Source organism: Pezoporus flaviventris, unplaced genomic scaffold (genome assembly GCF_033815535.1).
Source record: "Pezoporus flaviventris isolate CSIRO_AGI_PZ_B2104156 unplaced genomic scaffold, CSIRO_AGI_Pfla_v1 ptg000153l, whole genome shotgun sequence".
NCBI lineage: Eukaryota > Metazoa > Chordata > Aves > Psittaciformes > Psittacidae > Pezoporus > Pezoporus flaviventris.
In genome coordinates, this window is record NW_026892701.1 from 1,181,392 (window position 1) to 1,206,529 (window position 25,138).

The 25,138-nt window shown below is 44.3% G+C and overlaps 1 protein-coding gene across 1 annotated transcript in view; it reads right to left on the bottom strand.

The window, feature by feature from the left end:
• Nucleotides 1-25,138, bottom strand: part of LOC133283091 (ceramide transfer protein-like) — a 76,084-nt gene that overhangs the window by 45,055 nt on the left and 5,891 nt on the right. Inside the window, exon 3 of the mRNA XM_061479576.1 lies at nucleotides 11,005-11,121. Coding sequence (XP_061335560.1) covers nucleotides 11,005-11,121 — 117 coding nt within the window. The remainder of the gene's footprint in view (nucleotides 1-11,004; nucleotides 11,122-25,138) is intronic.

The window sequence follows — 25,138 nt, forward strand, 5'->3', positions numbered from 1 at the left end:
ATAGTCATGGTTAAGCAAACATGACTAAATGTTGACGCGGGAGTCACGGACAAAGCAGAGACGATCAATGTGATCAAGCGATTGCCAAATTTATTACAAAACCTTAACTCCTTATATACTATTTCTTACATGCACTTACAGTGATTTGGCATATTATGATTGGATACATGTCTTGAAGACCCTTAGTGACTAACATATAATTGGTTGTTAAGCACAGGTGTGAGAACTTGACTTCAAAAGCTTGCCAACAGTCCACAGTTCTCATTACCTCAGTGAATTCCAGCTTCTTCTTATCTTGCTTGCTTAAGCTTCCTCGGGCCTCTCATGGCATTGCTGAATCTTTCAGGATTATTCAGAGTTTATGTACCAATTATTCATTCTCCTGTGAGAAGACTGTCTCCACAACTAAAGCACCCCAGCTCACTTCAAGGACATTCACCACCCTAAAAGATAAAGTATACCCCCAGACTATCAAGATAACACTAGCATCCTAGCACCTCTAACACCTCTATGAAACCATCCATTACGACATCACAGACAAGTAACTCTAGCAAGACTGAATTGAGAGACATACAGATCAAGAAAAAAAAGCAGAAAACGATGCCATAGAATAATAGTTGCTTTGCAAAACAGAACTATGTGTGTGTGTCCTGGTTTCTATGGGATAGAGTTAATTTTCTTCCTAGTAGCTGCTGCAGTGCTGTCTTTTGGCTTTGGTCTGAGAATAATGCTGATAACACACCAATGGTTTAGTTGTAGCTCAGTAGCACTTATCCTGATCAAGGACTTTTCAGTGTCTCATGTTCTGCCAGTGAGGAGGAGCACAGGAAGCCAGGAGGAAGCAGAGACAGGACACTTGACCCAAACTAGCCAAAGGGGTATTCCATCCCACAGCACATTATGCCCAGTATATAAACTGGGGGGTGTTGCCCAGAAGGCGCAGATTGCTGCGCAGGTCGGGCTGAGTATCGGTCGGTGGGGGGTGAGCAATTGCATTGGGCATCACTTGTGTTTATTGCTTTTTTCATTTTCCCCTTTTTAGTTTTATATTATCTCTTCTTCTTATTTCCCTTATCATTATTATTATTGGTGATAGCAGTAGTATTGTATTATACCTTAGCTAGGTATAGGGAGGGAGGGAGCGAGTGACTGCGTGGTTCTGAGTTACTGGCTGAGTTACGACAACAGCATATTTGACCAGGGCATATCAAAACAATTGTTATAAGCATTCACTGTATTGGTTTCATAGACACTAGTTACTTTCTTGACTTACTTGCTTTCAGAGTTGTTGTTCTTTTTCTCAAGGTTATATTATGTCACACCTTACTTGCACTATGTGTGCTCTGCGGCCTAGGGTTAAATTATCACTCTCTTGTACTTTGTAACACTGACTTATGATATCATAGGATCACTGATTGTGGAACTGTGGAACTGTGGAACTCAGCATTTCCTTCCTTCGGGAGGCACGTAATGGGAACTATTAATAATTAGACCTTTTGCATTTTCTCCTTGGAGGGCCAATCTATGGTGGAGCCTCCCACAGCTTCCTCCCATATCTTCTTCAGGCTATTCACAATGGCGTTTGAAAATTTTGAAACTTTTAATATCCCTGTGATCCAACATGGCCCTATTACTAGGAACCAGCATTTTGTTGAATATCCTTCAGGTCTTGGTTAAAGTTAAGCAACTATTTAAAATAACACCAAGAGATCTTCCCTGAGGATGAACAGCTATGAGTGGCAGGGTGTGTGGGATAGTATGGGCAAGTATCTAGGCCAGTGAGCCCCTCCAGTACTTTGGAACTTCAACACTGAACAAGTGCAAAATCCAGAAAAACTCGTGAAATATTTAGAAAAGGTATGCTGTCATCCTGGCAATACCAGAGAGGAACAAATCACTTCAAAATGCTGGGGTCTCACCCATGCTAACAGAGCCCTGCTCAACAATATTCAGTACCCTCAAGGGGAAAAGAAGGTCTCAAGATCTGATGGCAAAACAACAGACACTGCAGCTACTCCAACCCCAGCAACAAGCAGCGGGGCTAAACCAAAGAACCGACCTGTACTAGAACAAGTCGAAGAAATGGCAAGAAGAAATGGACATGAATGTCAGCTAGTTTACTGAAGGAAGACAAAGCAAGGCCAGCACAACAAAAGAGGAAGAAGCAGAACAAGAACTGCCAGGGAAGAGGGGAAGCCAGGAGGAAGCAGACAGGACACCTGACCCAAAGAAGCCAAAGAGGTATCCCATACCAAAGAACATCATGCCCAGTATATAAACTGGGGGGAGTTACTCAGAAGGCTCTGATCGCTGCTCGGGCCTGGCCAGGTATTGGTTGGCAGGTGGTGAGCAATTGTATTCTCTCCCCTTATTATTTCCCTTATCATTATTATTTTTCGTGGTATCAGTAGTGGTTTTATATTATACTTTAGTTACTGGACTGTTCTTATCTTAACCTCTGGGAGTTACATTCTTTTGATTCTCCTCCCCATCCCTCCAGGAGCGGGGGGGGGGGGGGGGAAGGGAGGGGGGGGGGAGGGTGAGCGAGCAGCTTTGTGGTTCAGATTTAACAGCTGGGCTTAAACCAAAACAGTTCTTTGTGGTGCTGAACGTGGAGCTCGAAGGGTTGAGACAATGACAGATCTGACCAGAGTGTATTTGTGATGTGCATTCACTGTTTCGGATTAACAGACACTCATCACAATGCTGATTCCATCCCAACACACCCAATCACTTGCCAGCATAAATGCTCGGAGAGATGTAGAGGCATTTCAGCCACTTCAGCCAAAGAGCTGGCTTCAGTTGGAGCTGAGCTCAGATGCCTCTATAAAAACAACCGCAGTACAGGGAATAAAAAAGAGGAAATAGAGATGTGTGCATGTCTACAGGGGTATGATATAATAAGCATCACAGAAACATGGTGGGATACCTCCTATGACTGGAGTGTTGGAATGAAAGGTTACAGGCTCTTTAGGAAAGACAGTCCAGCAGACGAGGGGGGAAGTTGCTATTTATGTCAGTGATAGGCTGGAGAGTATGGAACTCTGCCTGGGGACAGGAGATCAGTTAAGAGAGAGTTTGTGGGTCACGGTCAAAGGGAGAACAGCTATAGAGGACATAAATGTGGGGACATGTTACAGACCACCTGATCAAGAAGATTCTGTGGATGAACAGCTCTATAGACAGAAAGGAACAGCCTCATGCTCGCAGGCCCTTGTCCTGATGAGAGACTTCAACCACCCTGATATCTGTTGGAGGGACAGTATGGCACAGAACAACCAATCCAGGACGTTCCTCAGTTGTGTGGTGGACAAATTCCTCCTGCAAGTAACAGAGAGGAGCCAACAAGGTGAGGTGCCATGCTTGACCTCATGCCCACCAAAAGGGAGGGGCTGGATGGAAATGTGACACTCCAAGGCAGCCTTGGCTGTAGCGATCACGAGATGGTCAAGTTCGAGATCTTCAGGGCAGTGAGAAGGGCACACAGCAAGCTCACTGCCTTGGACTTCAAGAGAGCAGACTTTGGCCTCTTCAGGAACCTGCTCAGTAAGGTTCCATGGGATATAGCCCTAGAGGGAAAGAAGGCCCAAGGCTGTTGGTTGATATTCAAGGATCACCTGCTACAAGCTCAGGAGTGTTGCATCCCGACATGCTAGAACTTCAATAGGAACTGGAGAAAAAAGGCAGACAAGTGGGATACCACAACTGATATTGCAAACACATTTTTTCTCAGTATCTTTGGCAGCAGAGTGAAGGCCACAGTTCGCTTTTACTTGGAGAGGCCTACAGTACACTTGGAACTGACTGCTCCAGGGGTAGAATCATAACCCTGCCATCTGCCATGGACTGATCCAGACTGCACTGGAACAGGGGCAAGCTCCAGAACACCTGCAATACATCGATGACATTACAGTATTGGGCGATACGGCAGAAGATGTTTTTGAGAAAGGGAGGAAAATAATCCAAATCCTTCTGAAGGCCGGTTTTGCCATAAAATGGAATAAGGTCAAGGGACCTGCACAGGAGATTCAATTTTTGAAAATAAAGCGGCACAATGGACAGTGCCAGATCCCCACAGATGTGATTAACAAGATAACAGCAATGTCTCCACCAACTAATAAGAAAGAAACACAAGCTTTCTTGGGTGTTGTGGGACTCTGGAGAACACACATCCCAAATTACAGTTTGATTGTAAGCCCTATCACATGACCCAGAAGAATTATTTCAAATGGGATGCTGAGTAACAGTAAGCCTTTGAACAAATTAAACAAGAGAGAGTTCATGCAGTAGCCCTTGGATCAGTCTGGACATGAAAATTGTGCTCTGCACCACAGCCACGGAGAATGCTCCTACCTGGACCCTCTGGCAGAAAGCTCCAGGGGAGACTTCAGGCCAGCTATACCCCAACTGAAAAAAAAACATGATGGCAGCCTTTGATGGGGTTCAAGCTGCTTTAGAAGTGATTGGCACTGAAGCACAGCTCCTCCTGGCACCCCGGTTATCCGTGCTGGGCTGGATGTTCAAAGGCAGGGTCTCCTCTACACATCAGGTAACCGATGCTACATAGAGTAAGTGGGCTGCACTAATTACACAACAAGCTTGAACAGGAAAACCCAGTTGTCCAGGTATACTGGAATTTATCATTGACTGAGAGAGGGCAAGTTTTTGGAATGTCACAGAGGGGGACGTGACATGTGCTCACGAATCCTTACCATGTAATGAACTGTCAGAAAGAGAAAAGCAATAAGCCTTGTTTACTGATGGGTCCTGACATATTGTGGAAAAACATCAGAGATGGAAAGCAGCTGTATAGAGTCCCTGACAACAAGTTGCAGAAACTCCTGAAGAAGAGGGTGAATCAAGTCAGTTTGCTGAGGTGAAAGCCATCCAGCTGGCCTTGAACATTGCTGAACGAGAAAAGTGGCCAGAAGTTCATCTCTATACTGACTCACGGGCGGTAGCAAATGCACTGTGGGGGTGGTTGCAGCAATGGAAGAAGAGCAACTGGCAACTCAGAGGTAAACCCATCTGGGCTGCTGCACTGTGGCAAGATATCACTGCCCAGGCACAGAACCTGGTGGTGAAGGTACGCCATGTAGATGCTCATGTACCCAAGAGACAGGACACTGAGGAACACCAGAACAACCAAGTAGATCAAACTGCTAAGACTGAAGTGGCTCAGATGGATTTAGATTGGCAACATAAGGATGAATTATTTTTAGCCCGGTCAGCCCATGACACTTCAGGCCATCAAGGCAGAGATGCAACATATAGATGGGCTCATGATCGAGGGGTGTACTTCATAACGGACAAAATTTCCCAGGTAATTCACAAATGTGAAACGTGCTGCAATTAAGCAAGCCAAGCGGTTAAAGCCTCTCTGGTATGGAGGACGATGGTTGAAGTTCAACTATGGGGAGGCCTGGCAGATTGATTGTATCACACTCCCACCGACCTGCCAAAGTAAGAACCATGCACTTACCATGGTGGAAGCAAGCACCAGATGGCTGGAAATATACACTGTGCCCCATGCCAATGCCCAGAACACTGTCCTTGAGAAGCAAACTATGCCTTGAGAAGCAAATCTTGTGGCAACACGGAACCCCAGACAAAAGTGAGTCAGACAATGGAACTCATTTCCAGAACAACCTTATAGACATTTGGGCCAAAGAGCATGGCATTGAGTGGGTATATCACATCCCCTACCATGTGCCAGCGTCTGAGTGAAAACAAACTATACAATGGGCTGTTAAAAACTACACTGAGAGCAATGGGTGTTGAGACTTTCAAGCATCGGGATACACATTTACCAAAAGCTACCTGGTTGGTCAACACCAGAGGATCTGCCAACAGGGCTGGTCCAGCCCCATCAGAACTTTTGCGTCTGTAGAGGGGGATAAAGTTCCTGTGGTGCACATAAATAATATGCTGGGGAAGACAGTCTGGGTTATTCCTGCTTCAGGTAAAGTCAAACCCACTCGTGGGACTGCTTTTGCTCAAGGACCCAGATATACTTGGTGGATAATGTGGGAAGACAGGCAAGTCAGATGTGTACGTCAAGGGAATTTGATTTTAGGGGAAAACAGCCAATGAACTCAATTGTATGCTGTTGCCTGCTATGAAGCACTTTTATAGCCCACCAGGTAGATGCCTTCAAGTCACCAGCGACTGGCCTTGACTTCCCTCCAATCATTACCCCAACAAAGAATGAACTTTGATGAAACTAGACAAGCTCAGCAGTAACCAGAGGAGTTCAACAGTGTCATCAGCTGGCAACAATCCAACACTACACGCCGTCTCTCCTGCCCTGAAACAGTTACAAGAGATGGAGCCAGACAGCATGGACTGGATGAATTCAGCAGCTTTATAGGGATTGGTCCATGTACTAAGGAATGATATCTCTCTATTTGTGTGTGTGTAAATATATATATAAAACAGACAAAAGTGATGGTGTATTGAAAAATGTGGGATCTAAGCATGACATGAATAGTATGGAATAACATGTGGATAGTGTCCTGGGTTCAGCAGTAGCAGTCATTTTTTCTCCTTCTTAGTAGCTGGTGCAGTGCTGTGTTTTTGACTTTCAGCCTGGTAACAATGCAGTTAACACCAATGTTTTTAGTTGATACTAAATAAGGTTTACTCTGATCAAGGACTTTCTCCTAGACAAATTGACTGCTGGATAGGTTTACACTTCATGGGGTAAAAAAATCCAGATGCATGGCAGAGCCCAAAGAGTGGTGGCAATTGGTGTCACAACTAGTTGACAACTAGTCACTAGTGGTGACCTTCCAGGCTTGTTATTAGGGGCAGTGTTGTTTAATGTTTATTGACGACCTGGATGAGGGGATTGAGTACACCCTCAGTAAATTTGCAGATGACACCAAATTGGGTGGTAGCGTTGATCTGCTGGAGGATAGGAAGGCTCTGCAGAGGGATGTGAACAGGCTAGATCAACGGGTTGTGGTCAACTGCATCAAGTTCAACAAGGCAAACTGCCAAGTCCTGCCTTTGGGCAGTGGCATGCTGGCCTGTATCAGCACCAGTGTGGCAGCAGGGCCAGGGCAGTGATTGTCCCCCTGTACTGAGTACTGGTGAGGACATGCTTCGAATCCTGTGTTCAGTTCCAGGCTACGAGAGAGAGACTGAGTTGCTGGAGCGGGTCCAGAGAAGGTGAAATGATACACTGATATATTTCCAAGTAAACTAGAATTGGGACATTTATTTTTTAAAAGATTCTTTCCTGCAGGTCCCCTCTGAGCCTTCTCTTCTCCAGAATAAAGAACCCCAGTTCCCACTCTTCATAAGACTTCTGTTCCAAGCCCTTCGTTGGGCCTTTCACTTTGTTGCTGGAAGCTTCGTTGCCTTTCACTGAGTTGCTGGAGCAGATTCAGAATCTCTATTGTAGTGAGGGGCCCAAAACTGAACACAGGATTTGAGGTGCAGCCTTCACAAGTACACAGACCTCTGGGAAAATGAAATGGACAGTTAAAAATTACACTGAGAGCATCAGGTGGTAGGACTTTCAAACACTGAGATATGCATTTAGCACAAGCCACCTAGTTGGTCAACACTAGGGGATCTGCCAACAGGACTGAGCTTTCCCAATCAAAATTATTTCATACTGTAAAGGGAGATAAAGTTCCTGCAGTGCATGTAAAGTTGTAAAGTATCCACTGGGGAAAACAGTCTGGGTTATTCCTGACTCAAGCAAAGGCAAAGCCACACTTGGGATTGCTTTTGCTCAAGGACCTGGGTGCAGTTGGTGGGGAATGCAGGAGGATGGGCAAGACCCGTGTGTACCTCAAGAGGATTTGATTTTGGGGGAAAACAGCAACTGAACTGAACTGTATGATGCTGTACAACACTGAATATTATCACTTCCAGGGCTGCTATATATCCATCACTGTGCTGGATGCCTCGTAGCACCCATCTCCAACTCTTTGGATTTGAGGATCTGATCACCACATTAATGAAAAATGAACTTTGATAAAACTGAACAGGTACAGTGGTAATGGAACTTGAACTGGCTTCAGCAGGCCACAATCCAACACCACACACCATTTTTCCTGCCTGGAGAGACTGTTATGATAAATGGAGCCCAAATCATGGAGTGAATTAACTCAAGGAACTTCTCTAGCGATGTTCCATCGACTAAGGGAATGGAATGGTATCTGTATGAGTGTGATTATATATCTTTATTAAAAGACAGAAAAGATGATGGTGGGAAGTATAAGACCTGGCATGACATAAGGGGTTGTCCTGGGTTCAGCAGTAGCAGTCATTTTTTCTCCTTCTTAGTAGCTGGCGCAGTGCTGTGGTTTTGACTTGCGGCCTGGGAACAGCACTGATAACACCAATGATTTTAGTTACTGCTCAAATGTTTAGCCTGACCAAGGACTTTGCGAATCTCATGTTCTGCCATGGAAGAGGGGAAGCCGGGAGGAAGCAGAGACAGGACACCTGACCCAATCTAGCCAAAGGGGTATTCCATACCACAGCACGTCACGCCCAAGATGTAGAACTGGGGGCAGTTACCCGGAAGGGCGAGTTCACTGCTGGGTGGGGCGAGTTATTGGTCAGTGGGTGCTGAGGTGTTGTATTCTCTTCCCTTGTTATTTTCTTTATCATTATTATTATTGGTGGTAGCATTAGTGATTTGTGTTATACCTTAATTACTAAACTGTTCTTATCTCAACCCGTGGGAGTTACATTCTTTTAAATTCTCCTCTCCAATCCTCCAGGAGTAGGGGGAAGGAAAGAAGGGGGAAGTGAGAGAGAGACTGCGTGGCTGATTTATGGCTGACTGGGTTTAAACCACGACAGGGGTAGATACTGTCGTGGTTTCATCTGCCATTCTTCCTAGTAGCTTTTGCAATGCTGTGTTTTGGCTTTAGTCTAAAAATAATGCTGATAAAACACTGATGTTTTAGTTGTTGCCAAGTAGCACTTCCCCAATCAAGGACTTTTCAGTCTCTCATGCTGTGCAGTAAGGAGGGGCACAGGAAGCTGGGAGGAAGCAGAGACACCTGACCCAAACTAGCCAAAGGGGTATTCCATACCACAGCAGGTCATGCCCTGTATAGAAACTGGGGGGAGTTACCCAGAAGGCCCAGATCGCTACTCAGGTCGGGCTAGGTATCAGTCAGCTGGTGGTGAGCAATTGTATTCTCTCCCCTTGTGATAACTGGGGAGGAAGAAGGGGGGGTATGGGTGGGGAGAGGGAGTGAGCTGTGTGGTTCTGAGTTGCTGGCTAGGCTTAAACCACAACACTTAGTCACAGTGAATGGAAAGTAGCTGAGATTCAAATTATTGACAAGTCAAGCAAGTAGGGAAGAAGGCCAGCTTGGCTGCGCAGGGATCTTCTTCTAGAACTTCGGAGGAAAAGGAAAGTGTATGGACATTGGAAGCAAGGACAACTGACATGAGAGGATTACAGAGATGCTGTTTGCCATTGCAGGGAGATTTCTGTGGCCAAAGCCCAATTAGAGTTCAAGCTGGCCAGTACTGTGAAGGACAACAAAAAGTGCTTTTTTAAAATATGCCAGCAGCAAAAGGAAGATCAGAGATAATACCGGTCTGCTACTTGATGAGGTTGGTCACCTCACAAATAGGGATTCAAATCAGAAATATTCAATGCCTTCTTTGCTTCTAACACTGGTGATATGCCCTGGGACCCCTGAAGCCCTGTGTTGGAAGGCCATGACTGGGAGGGAATGATAAACTCCCAGCTGACCCTGAACTTGTTTGAGACTTGATGTACATAAAAATACATGGCCCAATCGGATTTATCATTGGGTACCGAAAGAACTGGCTAACATTATCTCAGGACCTCTCCATTATTTTTTCTGGAGAGGTCCCAGTCGACTGGAAGCTAACAATGACTAGAGCCTAGCAAATGTTGTCCCAGTTTTTAAGAAGGGTTAGAAGGAAGCCCCTGATAATTACAGACCTATCAGTCTCACTTCAGTTCCTGGTAAAAATATGGGGATTATTCTGGAAGTCAATGAAAAAATTTTGAGAGACAAGGCAGTTGTTGGTCAAAGACAGCACAGGTTCACAAGGGAAAAGTCCTACTTAACCAACTTAATTTCCTTTTATGACAAGGTCACCCATCTAGTCGGCCAAGAGAAGTCAGTAGATGTGTGGGGTTGGTTTTTGTTTTTTTCTTTTGTTTTTTTTTTTTTGTTGTTGTTGTTTTTTTTATTTTATTTTTTTCTAAATAACGAAACGTCCAGCACACAACTACATAAATCCATTATACACTGTCTGAACAACTAGCTGATGATAAGTCAGACTCTGTATAACCCAGAGGTAGAAGTTTCATTGTGCTAGGCATTGTAGTTAAATTCAACACGTTGAAGGAATGCCTATCCTGTTTCTGAAAACATAACAGATGTTTTGCGTGCTACATACTTTAAAAATACCTGACCTTTAAGTCCTTTAGGAAAAAGGACAGTAAGAGTTCATTGGAAGAGATAAGGCATAGATCAGGAAATGTAAATCAAAATAGTGATGAACAGTAGAGCCTTAAAAGACAAGGAAACAAAAGCCAGTAATCAGATACAATAAAAGCAGCCAAGTGATGAAAGAGATAAGCCTAAAAACCAGAATTATAACCTAGGAGAGCGAACTCTAAGACTAAAAAGTTTAACATCTAGGACATCTACATAAGAATCAATTCAACAATCAGTGACAGAGGATGGCCAAAACTATTAAAAAGTCACTCAAAACATAACACAAGCTAGAGAGCTCAAGAAAGGTTCACAGTTGCTAGCTCCCAGTCCTCTAAACTTTTACATATGAAGGATAAGTAAATCAACTCTTTTGGAACATATTTAAAACACAGCTTTAATCTTGCAGCTTTTATCTGTCATAAATACCTTGAATACATTAATGACTGTATAGTGAAGCTTACAACACCCTACAAGCACCACCAGTTCTAATGAGGGAGTGAAAGAGGAAATAAGGAAAAAACAAAACAAAACACCAAAACACACATACCTTGTGTTGTTCTATTGCATCTACCCACTGCTGTCTGTGGTCTGGGTCCTGAGCTCGGAGATACCAAATACTATCATTTACACTAATATCAAATCTGCATTCGTCAAAGTCATGGGGCTGTGAATGAAGAGAGGGTAAAAACATGATCAATAACATCTTAAACTCTAAAATACTATAATTAGAAAACCTGACTGATACTGCCTTGAATTCATCCCAGATTCTAAACTCCAATTAATGTAGCTGTCAAAAAATGAACATACACTTTCTACACTGGAGGGAAGGAATGCCATCCAGAGGGACCTTGACATGCTTGTGAAGTGGGCTAATGCCAATCTCATGAAGTTCAATCAAGCCAAGTGCAAGGTCCTACACCTGGGTCGGAGCAATCCCAGGCACAGTTACAGGTTGGCCAGAGAAGAGGTTCAGAGCACCCCTGAGGAGAAGGACTTGGGGGTGTAGGTTGATGAGAAAGTTAACATGAGCCAGCAGTGTGCGCTCACAGCCCAGAAAGCCAGCCGTATCCTGGGCTGCATCAAAAGGAGCGTGACCAGCAGGTCAAAGGAAGTGATCCTGCCCCTCTACTCTTGTCTCGTGAGACCTCACTTTGAGCACTGTGTACAGGTCTGGTGCCCTCAGCATAAAAAGGACATGGAAATCTTGGAACAAGTCCAGAGGAGAGCCACGAGGATGATCAGGGGGCTGGAGCACCTCCCGTATGAAGACGGGCTGAGAAAGTCGGGGCTATTCAGCCTGGAGAAGAGAAGGCTGTATGGAGACCTCATAGCAGCCTTCCAGTATCTGAAGGGGGCCTATAAGGATGCTGAGGAGGGACTCTTCATTAAGGACTGTTGTGATAGGACAAGGGGTAATGGGTTAAAACTTAAACAAGGGAAGTTTAGATTGGATATTAGGAGGAAGTTCTTTACTGTGAGGGTGGTGAGGGGAATGGGCTGCCAAGGGAAGTTGTGAATGCTCTATCCCTGGCAGTGTTCAAGGCCAAGTTAGATAGAGCCTTGGGTGACGTGGTCTAGCGTGAGGTGTCCCTGCCCATGGCAGGGGGGTTGGAACTAGATGATCTTAAGGTCCTTTCCAACCCTAACTATTCTGTGATTCTATAATGAGAAGTCCCAGTCTTCTGAAACAGAAATGGCTGTTTAGCACATTCTTATGAAACAAAATTGTCACAAAAAAGTTCCACACAAACACTGACCAAGCTTTCATACTTCTAAAGGAATCCTTTAGCAAAATAAATAGTGGATACAGCCAGCAATATATACATTTTTAAAAATAAAATTTCAAAGCAGGAAAGAGAAATCTATGTTATTTCTATCAATGTTGATTTCCACTGGTTCACAGTTATTAACAAAACAATACTATATACTGCTATAAGGATAACTGCAGCTTACAATACACCAGTGTTATACACCATAATAACATATACAAATTGAGTGAAGACAAACATGCTTGCCTAATTAAGTTCCAGTCACATTTCAGCCATATTCCATGTAACTTCTAATGCTAATTTTCACATTCATCCTACTAGAACACCAGATTTACTTTTCTGTGGGCTAAATTATCACAGCCATAAGACCTCATAAGAGAACTATATTCATAAATGAGTCATTTTACAATGAAAGCAAATATTACGTACTACCTGTTTTATTTCCTCTAATAGAACTTGCCTTGAGTTTGCATGGCAAGGCTTTGGCAGCAGGCAAGCTACATGGGTAGCTTCTGTGGGAAGCTGCTAGAAGCTTCCCCTATGTCTGATGGAATCAATGCCAGGAAGTTCCAAGACAGACCCACTGCTGGCCAAGGCTGAGCAAATTGGTGACAGTGGTAGCAATATGGTAAATATGCGATAACATATTTATGGGGGAAAACCTATTATGCAAGAACAGCAGCAGCCAGAGAGGAGTGAGAATATGTAAGAGGAAAAACTCTTCAGACAACAAAGTCAGTGAAGGAGGTGCTTCAGGCTCCAGAGCAGAGATTCCCCTGCAATTCATGGTGAAGACCATAGTGAGGCAGGCTGTCCCCCTGCATCACATGGAGGTCCACAGTGGATCAGATATCCACCTGAGGCCCATAGAGGATGCCTGATGGAGGCTGTGAGCCTGTGGGAAGACTGCAGAGGAATAGGGGTCAGGTGCCCTGTCTCTGCTCCCTCCTCCCTGCTTCCCGTGCCCTTCCTCACTGCAGAGCACGAGACTGAAAAGTCCTTCATCGGGGTAAGCACTGTTTAGCAACAACTAAAATATCGGTGTTTTATTATCAATGGTCTCAGACTAAAGCCTAAACACAGCACTGCACCAGCTGTTATAAGAAAATTAACTCTATGCCGAGGATGCATGGAGCCTCTGGACCAGTCACAATAGGGTGCTTTTGCCACTCCCTCCCAGTAAGGCTGATTTCAGCCTCCAGCACAGTCAACTCTTGGGATCCTCCTGTCACTCCAGAAATATAGATGGGTTCCACCCCTTGACAGCTTGATGGCATCAGGGTACACTGTGCACCGGTATCTACTAGAGCCTTATACTTCTGTGGGACTGATGTGCCAGGCCATCTGATCCACACAGTCCAGTAAATCCGACTGTCCCCTACCTCCACCTGGCTGGAGGCAGGGCCCCTCTAATGGTCGTCACAGGTCGTGTTGAAAGGGATTATTCTTCATTATCACAGGAGCTGGAGTAAAATCAGCTCTTCCACTCCATCTGGGAAACTGCTCACCAGAGACTGAAGCCGTAGCTCTCATGGGACGATCAGTCTTGGCCCTTGCTCCCCTCTTCAGTTCACTCACCCGTTCCTCCAAAGCTGAAGTAGGTTTTCCATCCCACTTTGTCATGTCTCCTCTGTGATCCAGCAGGTAAAACCATAGGGTACCCCGTGGCGTATACCTCCTGTATCTCCTCTCTTGAACAATAGGACGCCTTTTGTTAATAGCTGAGACGTGTGTTGGTACACGTGAGGAGCTGGATAAATCAGATAGATCGTCCCTCAATTTGTCGAGGTCCTGGGACAGTTTTTTCACAGCTGAGATGATGGAAGGAGTGAGATTGTCTTCGAACTCTCGGAGTTTATGAACCATTTCATCCACTGTTAGTGGTACTATGTCATTCCAGGTCACTGTTGCCAATGAATGGGCATATGATGACGGTGCATTCCGTGTAAGTTTTCGCCACATGGGTCGTGTACATTCAACATCATCTGGATCTATAGGTGTATCCCCTTTATTCGGCTTGATGTGATAGAGCATCTCTACGATGGCCGATTCCCTCAGAGACTGGATGCCTTTGTCTATAGTAGTCCACTTGGCCGAATGACTCGTAACATCGTCCTTGTACGGAAACCTTTCTTTCACAGCTGCCAAGAGCCTCCTCCAAAGGCTGAGGGACTTTTTCTCTCTTGCAATTGCTTTGTCAATTCCCCCTTCTCTAGCAAGTGATCCCAGCTGCTTGGCTTCTGTACCTTCTAGTTCGTGACCATCGGCCCCATTGTCCCAGCATCGGAGTAACCAGGTGATGATGTGCTCCCCTGGTTGACGGGTAAAATCTTTTCGCGTATTCCGCAGCTCGGTTGAGGTCCGAGGTCGAGAAGTTACCTCTTCTTCTTCTTCTTCGTCATGTGATGATGACTCCTGATCAGATTCTGGACCGGGTGGTGAATTCATTGGTTCTTCATCTCACTTCACCCTTTTTGCCTCCTTTTTGCTTGTTCTCTTGCATACAGGGGCAACTGATATTGGTACAAATTGGTCCTCTGGTTTGGCTGCAGTGATTATCACTGTGGTTTGAGTAGCGACTGTACTTGTTGCTGGGGGTGGTGTAGCTACCGTGCTTGGAGCTGGGGTAACCGCGCTGTCTGTTGCAGTTGAAGTTTGAGCAGCTGCTGTACTTGCCACTGGGGTAGCTGCTCTGTTCATTGCAGCCAAAGTTTGAGTAGCGACTGTCACTTTGCCCTCAAATCCGCCAACATTCTTTTCCTTTTGAAGGCGCTGGATAGTGTTGAACAAGGCCCTGTAAGCATAGGCCAAGACCCAGCACGTTGCCGTAATTTGTCCATCTCTGGTATGGCCAGAATGACCACACACCTCATTTAAGTGTTTTACTAATTCTTCTGGATTTTGCAGTTGTTCGGTAGTGAAATTCCAAAATACTGGAGGGGCCCACTGACCTAGATACTTGCCCATACTATCCCACACACCCTGCCACTCATGGCTGTCCAGCCTCTGGGAAAATCTCTCGGTCCTCCTACATCGTCGTTTGACCCCAGACAAGACCCAAACCTGAATCTGCTTAACTCTTGAAATCAGTAGTGGGCAAAACACACTCTGTATGCCTGTTAGCATGGTGATTCCCATCACCATCAGCAAACAAGTCTCAACAGCATTAAAAGGCCATTCAAAAAATTCAAAACTCTCAAATGTAAATGGTCTGGGGGGACGACTAGGAGGGTAAAAGGATGTCTCCTTCACAGGTTGAGCACCTGAGGAGGAGAAAAAAGATGTGTAATTGCTAAGCACCTCCATCATATACCTCCCAAAGTATAAAGGTGGTGACCACACTGGGAACATAAGCCAGATCAGTTTCATGATCAATGATTCTATTGTATTACAAGTCATTACCATAAAGTACAATGGGATAAAAACCTTAGCCCAAGCCCCACACTTGAAAAACACTAATACAGCCAATACCGGATGGACGTAAGATATGATATACTGAAACTGTGAGATCAAGAGGAAAAACCTTGAGAGCCAATAAATCAGCATTGTGACGAGTGACTATCAATCCAGTCAGATCTGTTCTTATCTCAACCCCTCGTGCCCCACGTTGGGCGCCAAAAAGAACTGTCGTGGTTTAAACCCAGTCAGGTAACTCGTTCACTCACTCCCAGTGAGTGGTGCCGAGCTGACAACAATCAAGGTCCGTGTCCATCTCCCCCCCCCCTGCACCGGGGCTCTCCCCTTCCCCGCTCCCGGAGGAACGGGGAGGAGGATCGAGAGAGTGCAACTCCTACGGGTTGAGACAAGTCCAGCAACAAATCACCACCGCTACCATCAGCTAAAACAACGATAAGGGAAAATAACGAGGGAAGAGAATACGATACCACCGGCCAAGAAAGCGAGTTCCACCCGGAAGCCCCTGTCCTTCCGGGTAACTCCCAGTTACCCCCCACCCCGGGCATGACGTGCTGTGGTATGGAATACATCCCTGGCTAGCCCGGGTCAGGCGCCCCGTCTCTGCTTCCTCACAGCCTCCCCTCCTCCCTGGCAGAGCATGAGCCTCACAGAGTCCTTGGTCAGGGTAAACATCACTTAGCAACAACCGAAAACATCGGCTTCACCAACACTGTTCTCAAACTAGAAGTCAAAACACAGCACTGCACCAGTTAACACAAAGGAAAAAACATGACTGCTACTGCTGAACCCAGGACACCAGCCAAAACCAGGACAATCCGTTATATAAATATTTTATGTAACTGGGAATTTTCATCTTTTCACAATCCTTCCAATAAGCAGTAAATGCCTTTAAATTTGAAGTGCTGTGTTTTGATAACGGTCCTCTCTGAAAACCGTTAGTCTCAATTCATATATTAGTCCATTTATACCTTGGTATTTTGCATTAATTTTGATACAGAGATAGCATTCAGACAACAAAATTAAGTTTCAAAACCAGGATATTTATCTGCAGTTTAGTGGGGAAAACAACCCCACAAAACACACACACACACAAAACAAAACAAAAACAAACTAAAGTTAATCATGGATTGGTTCTGAGATTAAAATAATGCAATTTGTTACTCCTGCTGTAAAATACATCTTTAGGGACGGCATTTTAAAAATTGTTTTATAGGCATAGGGCAATGGGACTCTGGAACTTGGTAACCCTGGGCTGAAATTCTCAGACTAAAGTAAAAAATACAGCACTGCACCAGCTACTAAGAAGGAGAAAAATAACTCTTACAGCTGAGCTCATGACAGCAATGAAGGGCAACTCATGTAGTAAAAGGAAGATGAAGACTCAGCAGCATCTGAACAAGAGGAATTAGTACAGGAATCACAGGAAGAAGAAGAGGTAACTTATCATTAAGTTATCCTGACCTCAACTGAGCTGCAGAATATACAAAGAGATTTCAGTTATCTTCCAGAGGAGCCCATCATCACCTGCATGCTACAATGCTGGGACAATGGGGCCGACAGTCACCAACTAGAAGGTACAGTATCCAAACAGCTGGGATCACTTGCTAAGGAAGAGGGGATTGACAAATCAATTGAGAAAGAGAAATGAGCCCTCAGGCTTTGGGGGCTGCTCTTGGCAGCTGTGAAGGAAAGGTTTCCCTACAAGGATGATATGTATCGCTCAGCCAACTAGACCACAACAGAAATGAATCCAGGCCCTGAGGGAATCAGCCATTCTAGAAATGATCTATCATAGGCAGAATGCCAGAAATGCATCCATAGATCCAGATGAAGTCAAATGTACACGACCCATGTGGCGAACCACACAGCTCAGTATCATCGGCAAACTTGCTGAGGGTGCACTCAATCCCACTGTCCATGTCACCAAAAAAGATGTTGAACAAGACCGGTCCCAACACCAATCCCTGAGGGACACCACTCGTTACTGGTCTCCAATTCTTGATCCTGCCAGGCTCTGCAGAGAGATCAATGGTCAATGGCATGATGTTCAACAAGGCCAAGTGCCAGGTCCTGCATTTGGGCCATAACAACCCCATGCAACATTACAGGCTTGGGGAAGAGTGGTTAGAAAGCTGTTCAGCAGAAAATGACCTGGGGGTGCTGACTGACAGCCAGCTGAATATGAGCTAGATTGTGCCCAGGCAGCCAAGGCAGCCAGGAGCTTCCTGGCCTGTATCAGAAATAGTGCGGCCAGCAAGGCCAGGGCAGCGATTGTCCCCGTGAAGTGTGGCCTCACCAATGCCCAGTACAAATCCTGTGTTCAGTTCTGGGCACCTCACTTCAAGAGAGACACTGAAGTGCTGAAGCAGAACCAGAGAAGGGCAAGGGAGCTGGTAGGAACAAGTCTGATGAGAAGCAGCTGAGAGAACCATGGTTGTTTAGTCTGGAGAACAGAATGCTGAGGGGGGACCACAACACTCTACAACTACCTGAAAGGAGGATGGAGCAAGGAAGTGGATGATCTCTTTTCCCAGGTAGAGTAATAGGACATGAAGTAATGGCATGAAGCTGTGCCGGGGAGGTTTAGCCTGGATATTAGGAAAAATTTCCTCACTGAAAGGGTTATCAGGCATTGAAACAGGATGCCCAAGGCAGTGGTGGAATCACCATCCCTGAAAGCAATTAAAGACTGTGTAGATGAGGCACTTAGTGACATGGTTTAGTGGTGGACTTGACAGTCCTGGGGTAAAGGTTAAAAACTTGATGATCTTGGAGTTCTTTTCCAACCTAGTTGATTCCATGAAAGCATTATTGCAAACAAGTAAGTGAGACCACTTCATGTCAACCAAAATGGTGATTGATCCTTTTAGGTCACAAAACATGGGATATCTAATCATTTTAACATTTGTTTATTACTAGTGATGCGCAGATAGACTCCACAACTTGTTAAAGTTGTAAAGTAGGTATGCTTTATTCAGCACTGAGGTGCATGGGGGATAACTCCTCCAAAAGCATGCACACCTCAGCGTTGTTTCCCCTTTACATTTATCCTCTAAAGGTATACATACGCATGAGGTTGCACAACACACCTATACATATTCATGTCCTATTCCCGCTTTGTATTATAATAAGCTAAGAAGTCCTTTGCGCCTGCACAGTGCCTCCTAGTGGTCATGAGCGAGGGTCTCAGGATGAAGTAAATGAGTCTTCCGAGAGCCTGAACTTTTCATCTCTGGTCACATGCTCCCTGAAGGCTTGGTTTTTGTCCAAGAGGCAGAGCCAATTTCAGCCGGCCTAGGCGTCCAAAGGACTGGAATCAAGTCACGGTCCCTACTTCTTAACAATAGCTATGTCCTTATATCTAGTTCTAGCATACCCGGAGGCATCCAAAGGACGGGAATCAATGCACGGTCCCTACTTCTTGACAATAGCTATGTCCTTATATCTTGTCCTAGCATAATCATGAGTGAGCAATTATATTGTTAAGCAAGCGTCCTGGTCTATCCCCTTGTACATTGCAAGTATGATAAGCATGAGCAAGCAGTAACATTGTTAAGTAAGCAGTTTGACCTATCTCCTTGTACATTGCAAATACCATGTACGAAAAGCATGAGCAAGCAGTAACATTGTTAAGCAAGTGGCTCAACCCTAACCCCCCTGTACATTTGTTAACCCTTTGCATCACTACATTAAAAACTCTCATGTCATTTACATGTACAGAAAAATCTTATCAAGAAAATAGGCCTAAAAATATGAAAGCCTGTTAAGTGTTTTTACATCTTTTGCTGCTACCCAAGTTTTTTACTTCAGATCTTACATTAGGATATTTGCTTTTCAAAATACAATGAATATTGCTTTCCTTATAAAAACAATAATTACCTTAGGTTTTTCAAACCTTGGCTGCATTAGAAGCTGATGACAGTAGTGACAGGACAAGGGGTAATGGGTTAAAACTTAAACAGGGGAAGTTTAGACTGGATATGAGGCAGAAATTCTTTCCTGTTAGGATGGTGAGGCACTGGAATAGGTTGCCCAGGGAGGCTGTGAATGCTCCATCCCTGGTAGTGTTCAAGACCAGGTTGGACGAGGCCTTGGGTGATATGGTTTAGTGTGAGGTGTCCCTGCCCATGGTACGGGGGGTGGAACTAGATGATCTTCAGGTCCTTTCCAACCCTAACAATTCTATGATTCTATGATTAGAAGCCCACTGCACCCATGAAAGCAGAAGCACACTAAGCAGAACTTAATATTAGCTATGCAAACTTTAAAGTTACCTTGGTTTAATACATTGCAAAGAAGCCCTCTCATCTGAGAATCAACTTTTTATGTCTGGAACAAGCATATATTGTATGTGTTACTTTTAAACTTGAAACCCACAGTTCTCATGAATGAGCCTAGTAAATCTGCACAGCCAGTACAGACATTCAGATGAATGAGTGATCATATAAAAATAATTTTATTAATTTCTGTGTGGAATTAACTATCCTATAGTCTTATACCATGCAATTTGTTAATGAATATTTTATCCAGTTATTTTTCTGTTAACAATGTGGAATTATTATGTAATATGAAGTTATGCTATATTGGTTTACATGCAAACTGATTCAGAGAAAACTCCAGGAACAAACTCGCCAACAGAGTTTCAAGCTGACAAGCAGATAATCTTTAATGCGGTGCTGGGAGACACGGGGGATAGCTCCTCCTAACTTGTGTCCCCGAATTGCTATACAGGTCATCCTTATATGGTCACTGGGCACATTACATAATTTTCCAGAAAGTTTCCCGCATGCATACAAAAATGTGATGGTGGTCTTTAAGGGTCGTTTACTTTTCCCAACAATCTTCATTGGGAATAGCAAGTCAGAGGTGTGTTTTGAGACAAGGAGGCACAAAAGCACAAAATGTAATCAGTTCTAAGTAACCTTAAATTTGACAGCTTTGTAATGGAAAATAACTGAGGTGCTTGAAGGTAGCTGACATAGTTTTAGGTCTTTAGGACCTTAGTACAAAAAGTGTAAGAAAAACAGGATAGAAAAACAGGACCTGGAGATGGGGAGTATCTGGGACTAGCAGATGTCCAGGATGGGTGCAGTTAAACTAGCTAAGTAGAAGGACAGGATGATTGCTATGTTTGTGGTGTTAATGAACCCATTAAACTGGTGTAAACATCTACTGGGGAGTATCTGGGACTAGTACATGTCCAGGATGGGAGCAGTTAAACTAACTGATAAGTAGAAGGACAGGATGATTGCTATGTCTGTAATGTTAATTAAGCTGGTGCTTCAAAGACTGCCAGAAGTTATGAAGACTGTTGGAAGAAGTAAATGACCCTCAAAGACCACCATCACATTTTTGTATGCATGTAGGAAACTTTCTGGAAAATTACGTAATTCATTTGAAGCCTCATGAATATGTATGTATACCCAGTGACTATATAAGGATGGCTTGAGTAGCAATAAAGGGATACACCTTAGGAGGAGCTATCCCCCGTGTCTCCCAGCCCTGCAATAAAGAATACCTGCTTGTCAACTTGAAACTCTGTTGGCGAGTTTGTTCCTGGAGTTTTCTCTGAATCAATATTCACCAACATTATAAATTAGCCATGCAGAAAAAAGAAATAATCAGAGTTCTAACTATCTGGAAAAAAACGTCAGCTTCCACTTGATATGAAATCACCAAGTTAAAACTCATTAGGAATCCCACCATACACAGGAAAAAGTTATTAACCAGGCAGTAAGCAAGGCAACTTCATCTCAGCTTTAGAGAATGCAGAAAACCTTTTTTTTTTTTTTTTTTTTAGGACAGACAAAACACAGGAACAAGAATCACATAATGCTGCACCCCTAAAATCACTCTTTGTGTGTTTGACACAGGGTTAACCAATGTACAAGGGGGTTAGAGGAATTCACTTGCTTAAACAAAAGTATTGTCTGTACCTATCATGCTTACTAAGCAGAACAAAGGCACTAACTATTGATAAAGAAAAGCAGACACCTGGTTCTATTGACAAGGAAAAGCAGATACCTGATTATACTGATAAGCAGCTATTGATAAGAAAAAGCAGACCCCTGAAGGGGGAGAAGCAGATGGTTTATGGCTGGGACACTGACCAAACCCTAAGGCCATACCTGAAGACTAAAAGGTGAAAAATTTAAGAAGAGGAAGACTCATTTACTTCATTTTGAGACCCCTGCCAGAGGGGGGCACTGCGCAGGCACCAAAGACCTTCTAGCTCATTATAATACGAAGTGGGGATAGATACTAAATATGTATAGGCATATTGAGTAATTTCTTGCATATGTATACCTCAAGAGAATAAATGTAGAGGGAAAAACGACCCTGGGCGTGCACACTTTTGAGGAACTATCCCTATGCACCTCAGGGCTGAATAAAAAGCATACCTACTTTACAACTTTTAACAAGTTGTGGAGTCAATCCACGTATCATATTTATTAGCTATATTTTTGTGATGGCACACTATGTACTGCAATATGCCATAACAGATCCAAAAGCTATAGATACACCAATAATCTACCAGAGATTTCACAGGAAAACCATGAGGCAACACCCAGACAGGACACTCTACCCTAATAGCAAAGCCATACTTTGCAGCAGTACTACGGAGCTGTCCGAGTACGATACAGGGTTAACCAATGTACAAGGGAGTTACAGGAATTTGCTTGCTTAAACAAAAGTATTGTCTGTACCTTGAAGATCCCTACCCACAGGAGGAAGACTCATTTACTTCATCTTGAGACCCCTGCCCATGACCAGAGGGGGCACTGCGCAGGCGCAAAGGACCTCCTTATAATACAAAGCGGGGATAGGACATGAATACGTATAGACATATTGTGAAACCTTATGAATATATATAACTTTAGAGAATACATTTAGAGGGAAACAACACTGAGGCATGCATGACTTGGAGGAATTATCCCCATGTGTCTCAGCACTGAATAAAAAGCATACCTACTTTACAGCTTTTAACGAGTTGTGGAGTCTATCCGCATATCAAGTACAGCACTCTGGATTCAGACTCATAGCAATAGGAATGGAGAACTCCCATCCTATGAAAGTAGAGGACCTGCAGCTAGAGCAGAGGCCTGCCATACCTATGAAAGCAGCACACAAATCAGACTAAGATTAGCTTGTTTTGAATATGAATATAAACATAATCAACTTCATACAGTACAACCATATAAGCATTTCTATAAATGCAGGATTATCATTAGTAACATGTCGTAAGCCTTATACCAACTATGCAAGGCCCTGGTCCTAAAACTAAGACTCATTATCAACTTGTTATGAAAACTGGCTCAGTGAACTAGAACTTGGTACCAACTGTCTCTTGTTCTGACATGCAATTTAAGCATGAGATAAAGGCCTTAAAAATATCAACAGAGACTAAAAGCAGAGGCTCCAGAACAATAAACAACTCAATGGTCAATTACTGATCAGTGAAAAAGCACAGCCTCCAGATCAGGGAAGACTACTGCTTTTGCTCTAAGCAGCAGCCACTACAGAAGGGGGGTTGAGCAACAAATAAAAAGAAAAACACCCAACCTAAGCACACCCACCCCATCCCCCAAAAACACCCAAAACAAACAAAAAAACAAAACCCACACACAACAACAAAGGAAAACAGAACAAGAAAACAAAACCCAAAATAGCTGAGCAATTGTTTAATACACTCTAACAGCCTAGGAAAGTAGCAACACCACTAAGGAACATCACACACCATCCAGACCAGGAGTAGCAGCTAAAGATTAAAAAGCACCTAGAAACTCAAACATTTTATAAAATATGTTTGTAAACAAAAAACCTAAATTGGGGTAGGAATGGCAGAGGATTCCATGCTGGTATCAACCTGAATAAAGTTGATTTCCTTCCTAGTAGCTGGTGCAATGCTGTGTTTTAGCTGTAACCAAGAAAAATGCTGATAATACGCCGATGTATTCGTTGATGCTCAGCAGCACTTACCCCGAACCAAGGACTTTTCAGTCTCAAGCTCTGCCAGTAAGAAGGGGCACAGGAAGCCGGGAAGAAGCAGACAGGACATCATATTTGGAAAATCATGGCAATCAGGTGAAGTTCCAGAAGACTGAAAAAAGGGAAAATGTAACCCCCATTTTCAAGAAGGGGAAAATGGAAGACCCAGGGAACTACAGACCAGTCATTCACACCTGTGTGCCTGGAAAAAGCTTGGAGCAGATTCTCCTGGAAGGCATGCTAAGGCACATGAAAAACAACAAGGTGCTTGGTGACAGCCAGCATGGCTTCACTAAGGGGAAATCCTGCCTGACCAATTTGGTGGCCTAGGATAGGGCTACAAAACTGACGGACAGGGGTAGAGCAGTTGATGTCATCTACCTGGACTTGTGTAAAGCGTTTGACACTGTCCCACACGACATCCTTGTCTCTAAATTGGAGACACATCAATTTGATAGATGGACCACTCTGTGGACAAAGAATTGGCTGGATGGCTGCATGCAAAGAGTCATGGTCAGCAGCTCAATGGCAGCTGGAGACCAGTAAAGAGTGTTGTCACTCAGGGATCAGTATTGGGACCGGTCTTGTTCAACATCTTCGTGGGTGACATGGGCAGTGGGATTGAGTGCGCTCTCAGCAAGTCTGCTGATGACACCAAGCTGTGTGGTTCAGTTGATACGTTGGAGGGAAGGAATGCCATCCAGAGGGACCTTGACATGCTTGTGAGGTGAGCAGATGCGCACCTTATGAAGTTTAATCGTGCCAGGAACAACATCCTACACCAGGGTCAGGGCAATCCCAGGCACAGCTACAGGTTGGGAGGAGGACTTGGGGGTGTGGGTCAATGAGAAACTTAACATGAGCTGGCAGCGTGTGATTGCAGCCTAGAAAGCTATCCATATCATCTGCTGCATCAAAAGCAGCATGACCAGCACGTCCAAGGATGTGATCCTGCCCCTCTACTCTGCTCTCGTGAGACCTCAGTTGGAGTACTGTGTACAGTTCTGGTGTCCTCAACACAAAAAGGATATGGAGGTGTTCCAGTATCTGAAATGGGCCGATAAGGATGCTGGGGGGTGACTCATTAGGGACTGTACTGATAGGACAAGGGATAACAGGTTAAAACTTAAACAGAGGAAGTTCTTTACTGTGAGGGTGCTGAGGCACTGGAATGGGTTGCCCAAGAAAGTTATGAATGCTCCATCCCTGGCAGTATTCAAGGTCAGGTTGGACAGAGGCTTGTGTGACATGGTTTAGTGTGAGGTGTCCCTGCCTACAGCAGGGCGGTTTGGAACTTCATAATCTTAAGGTCCTTTCCAACCTTAACTATTCTATGATACCTGACCCAAAGTAGCCAAAGGGGTATTCCATACCACTACACATCATGCTTGGCATAGAAACTGGGGGAGGTTACCCAGAAGCAGGATCACTGCTTATGTCAGGCTGTGTATCAGTCAGCAGGTGGTGAGCAATTGTATTGTGCGTCACTTGTGTTTCGAGTTTTCA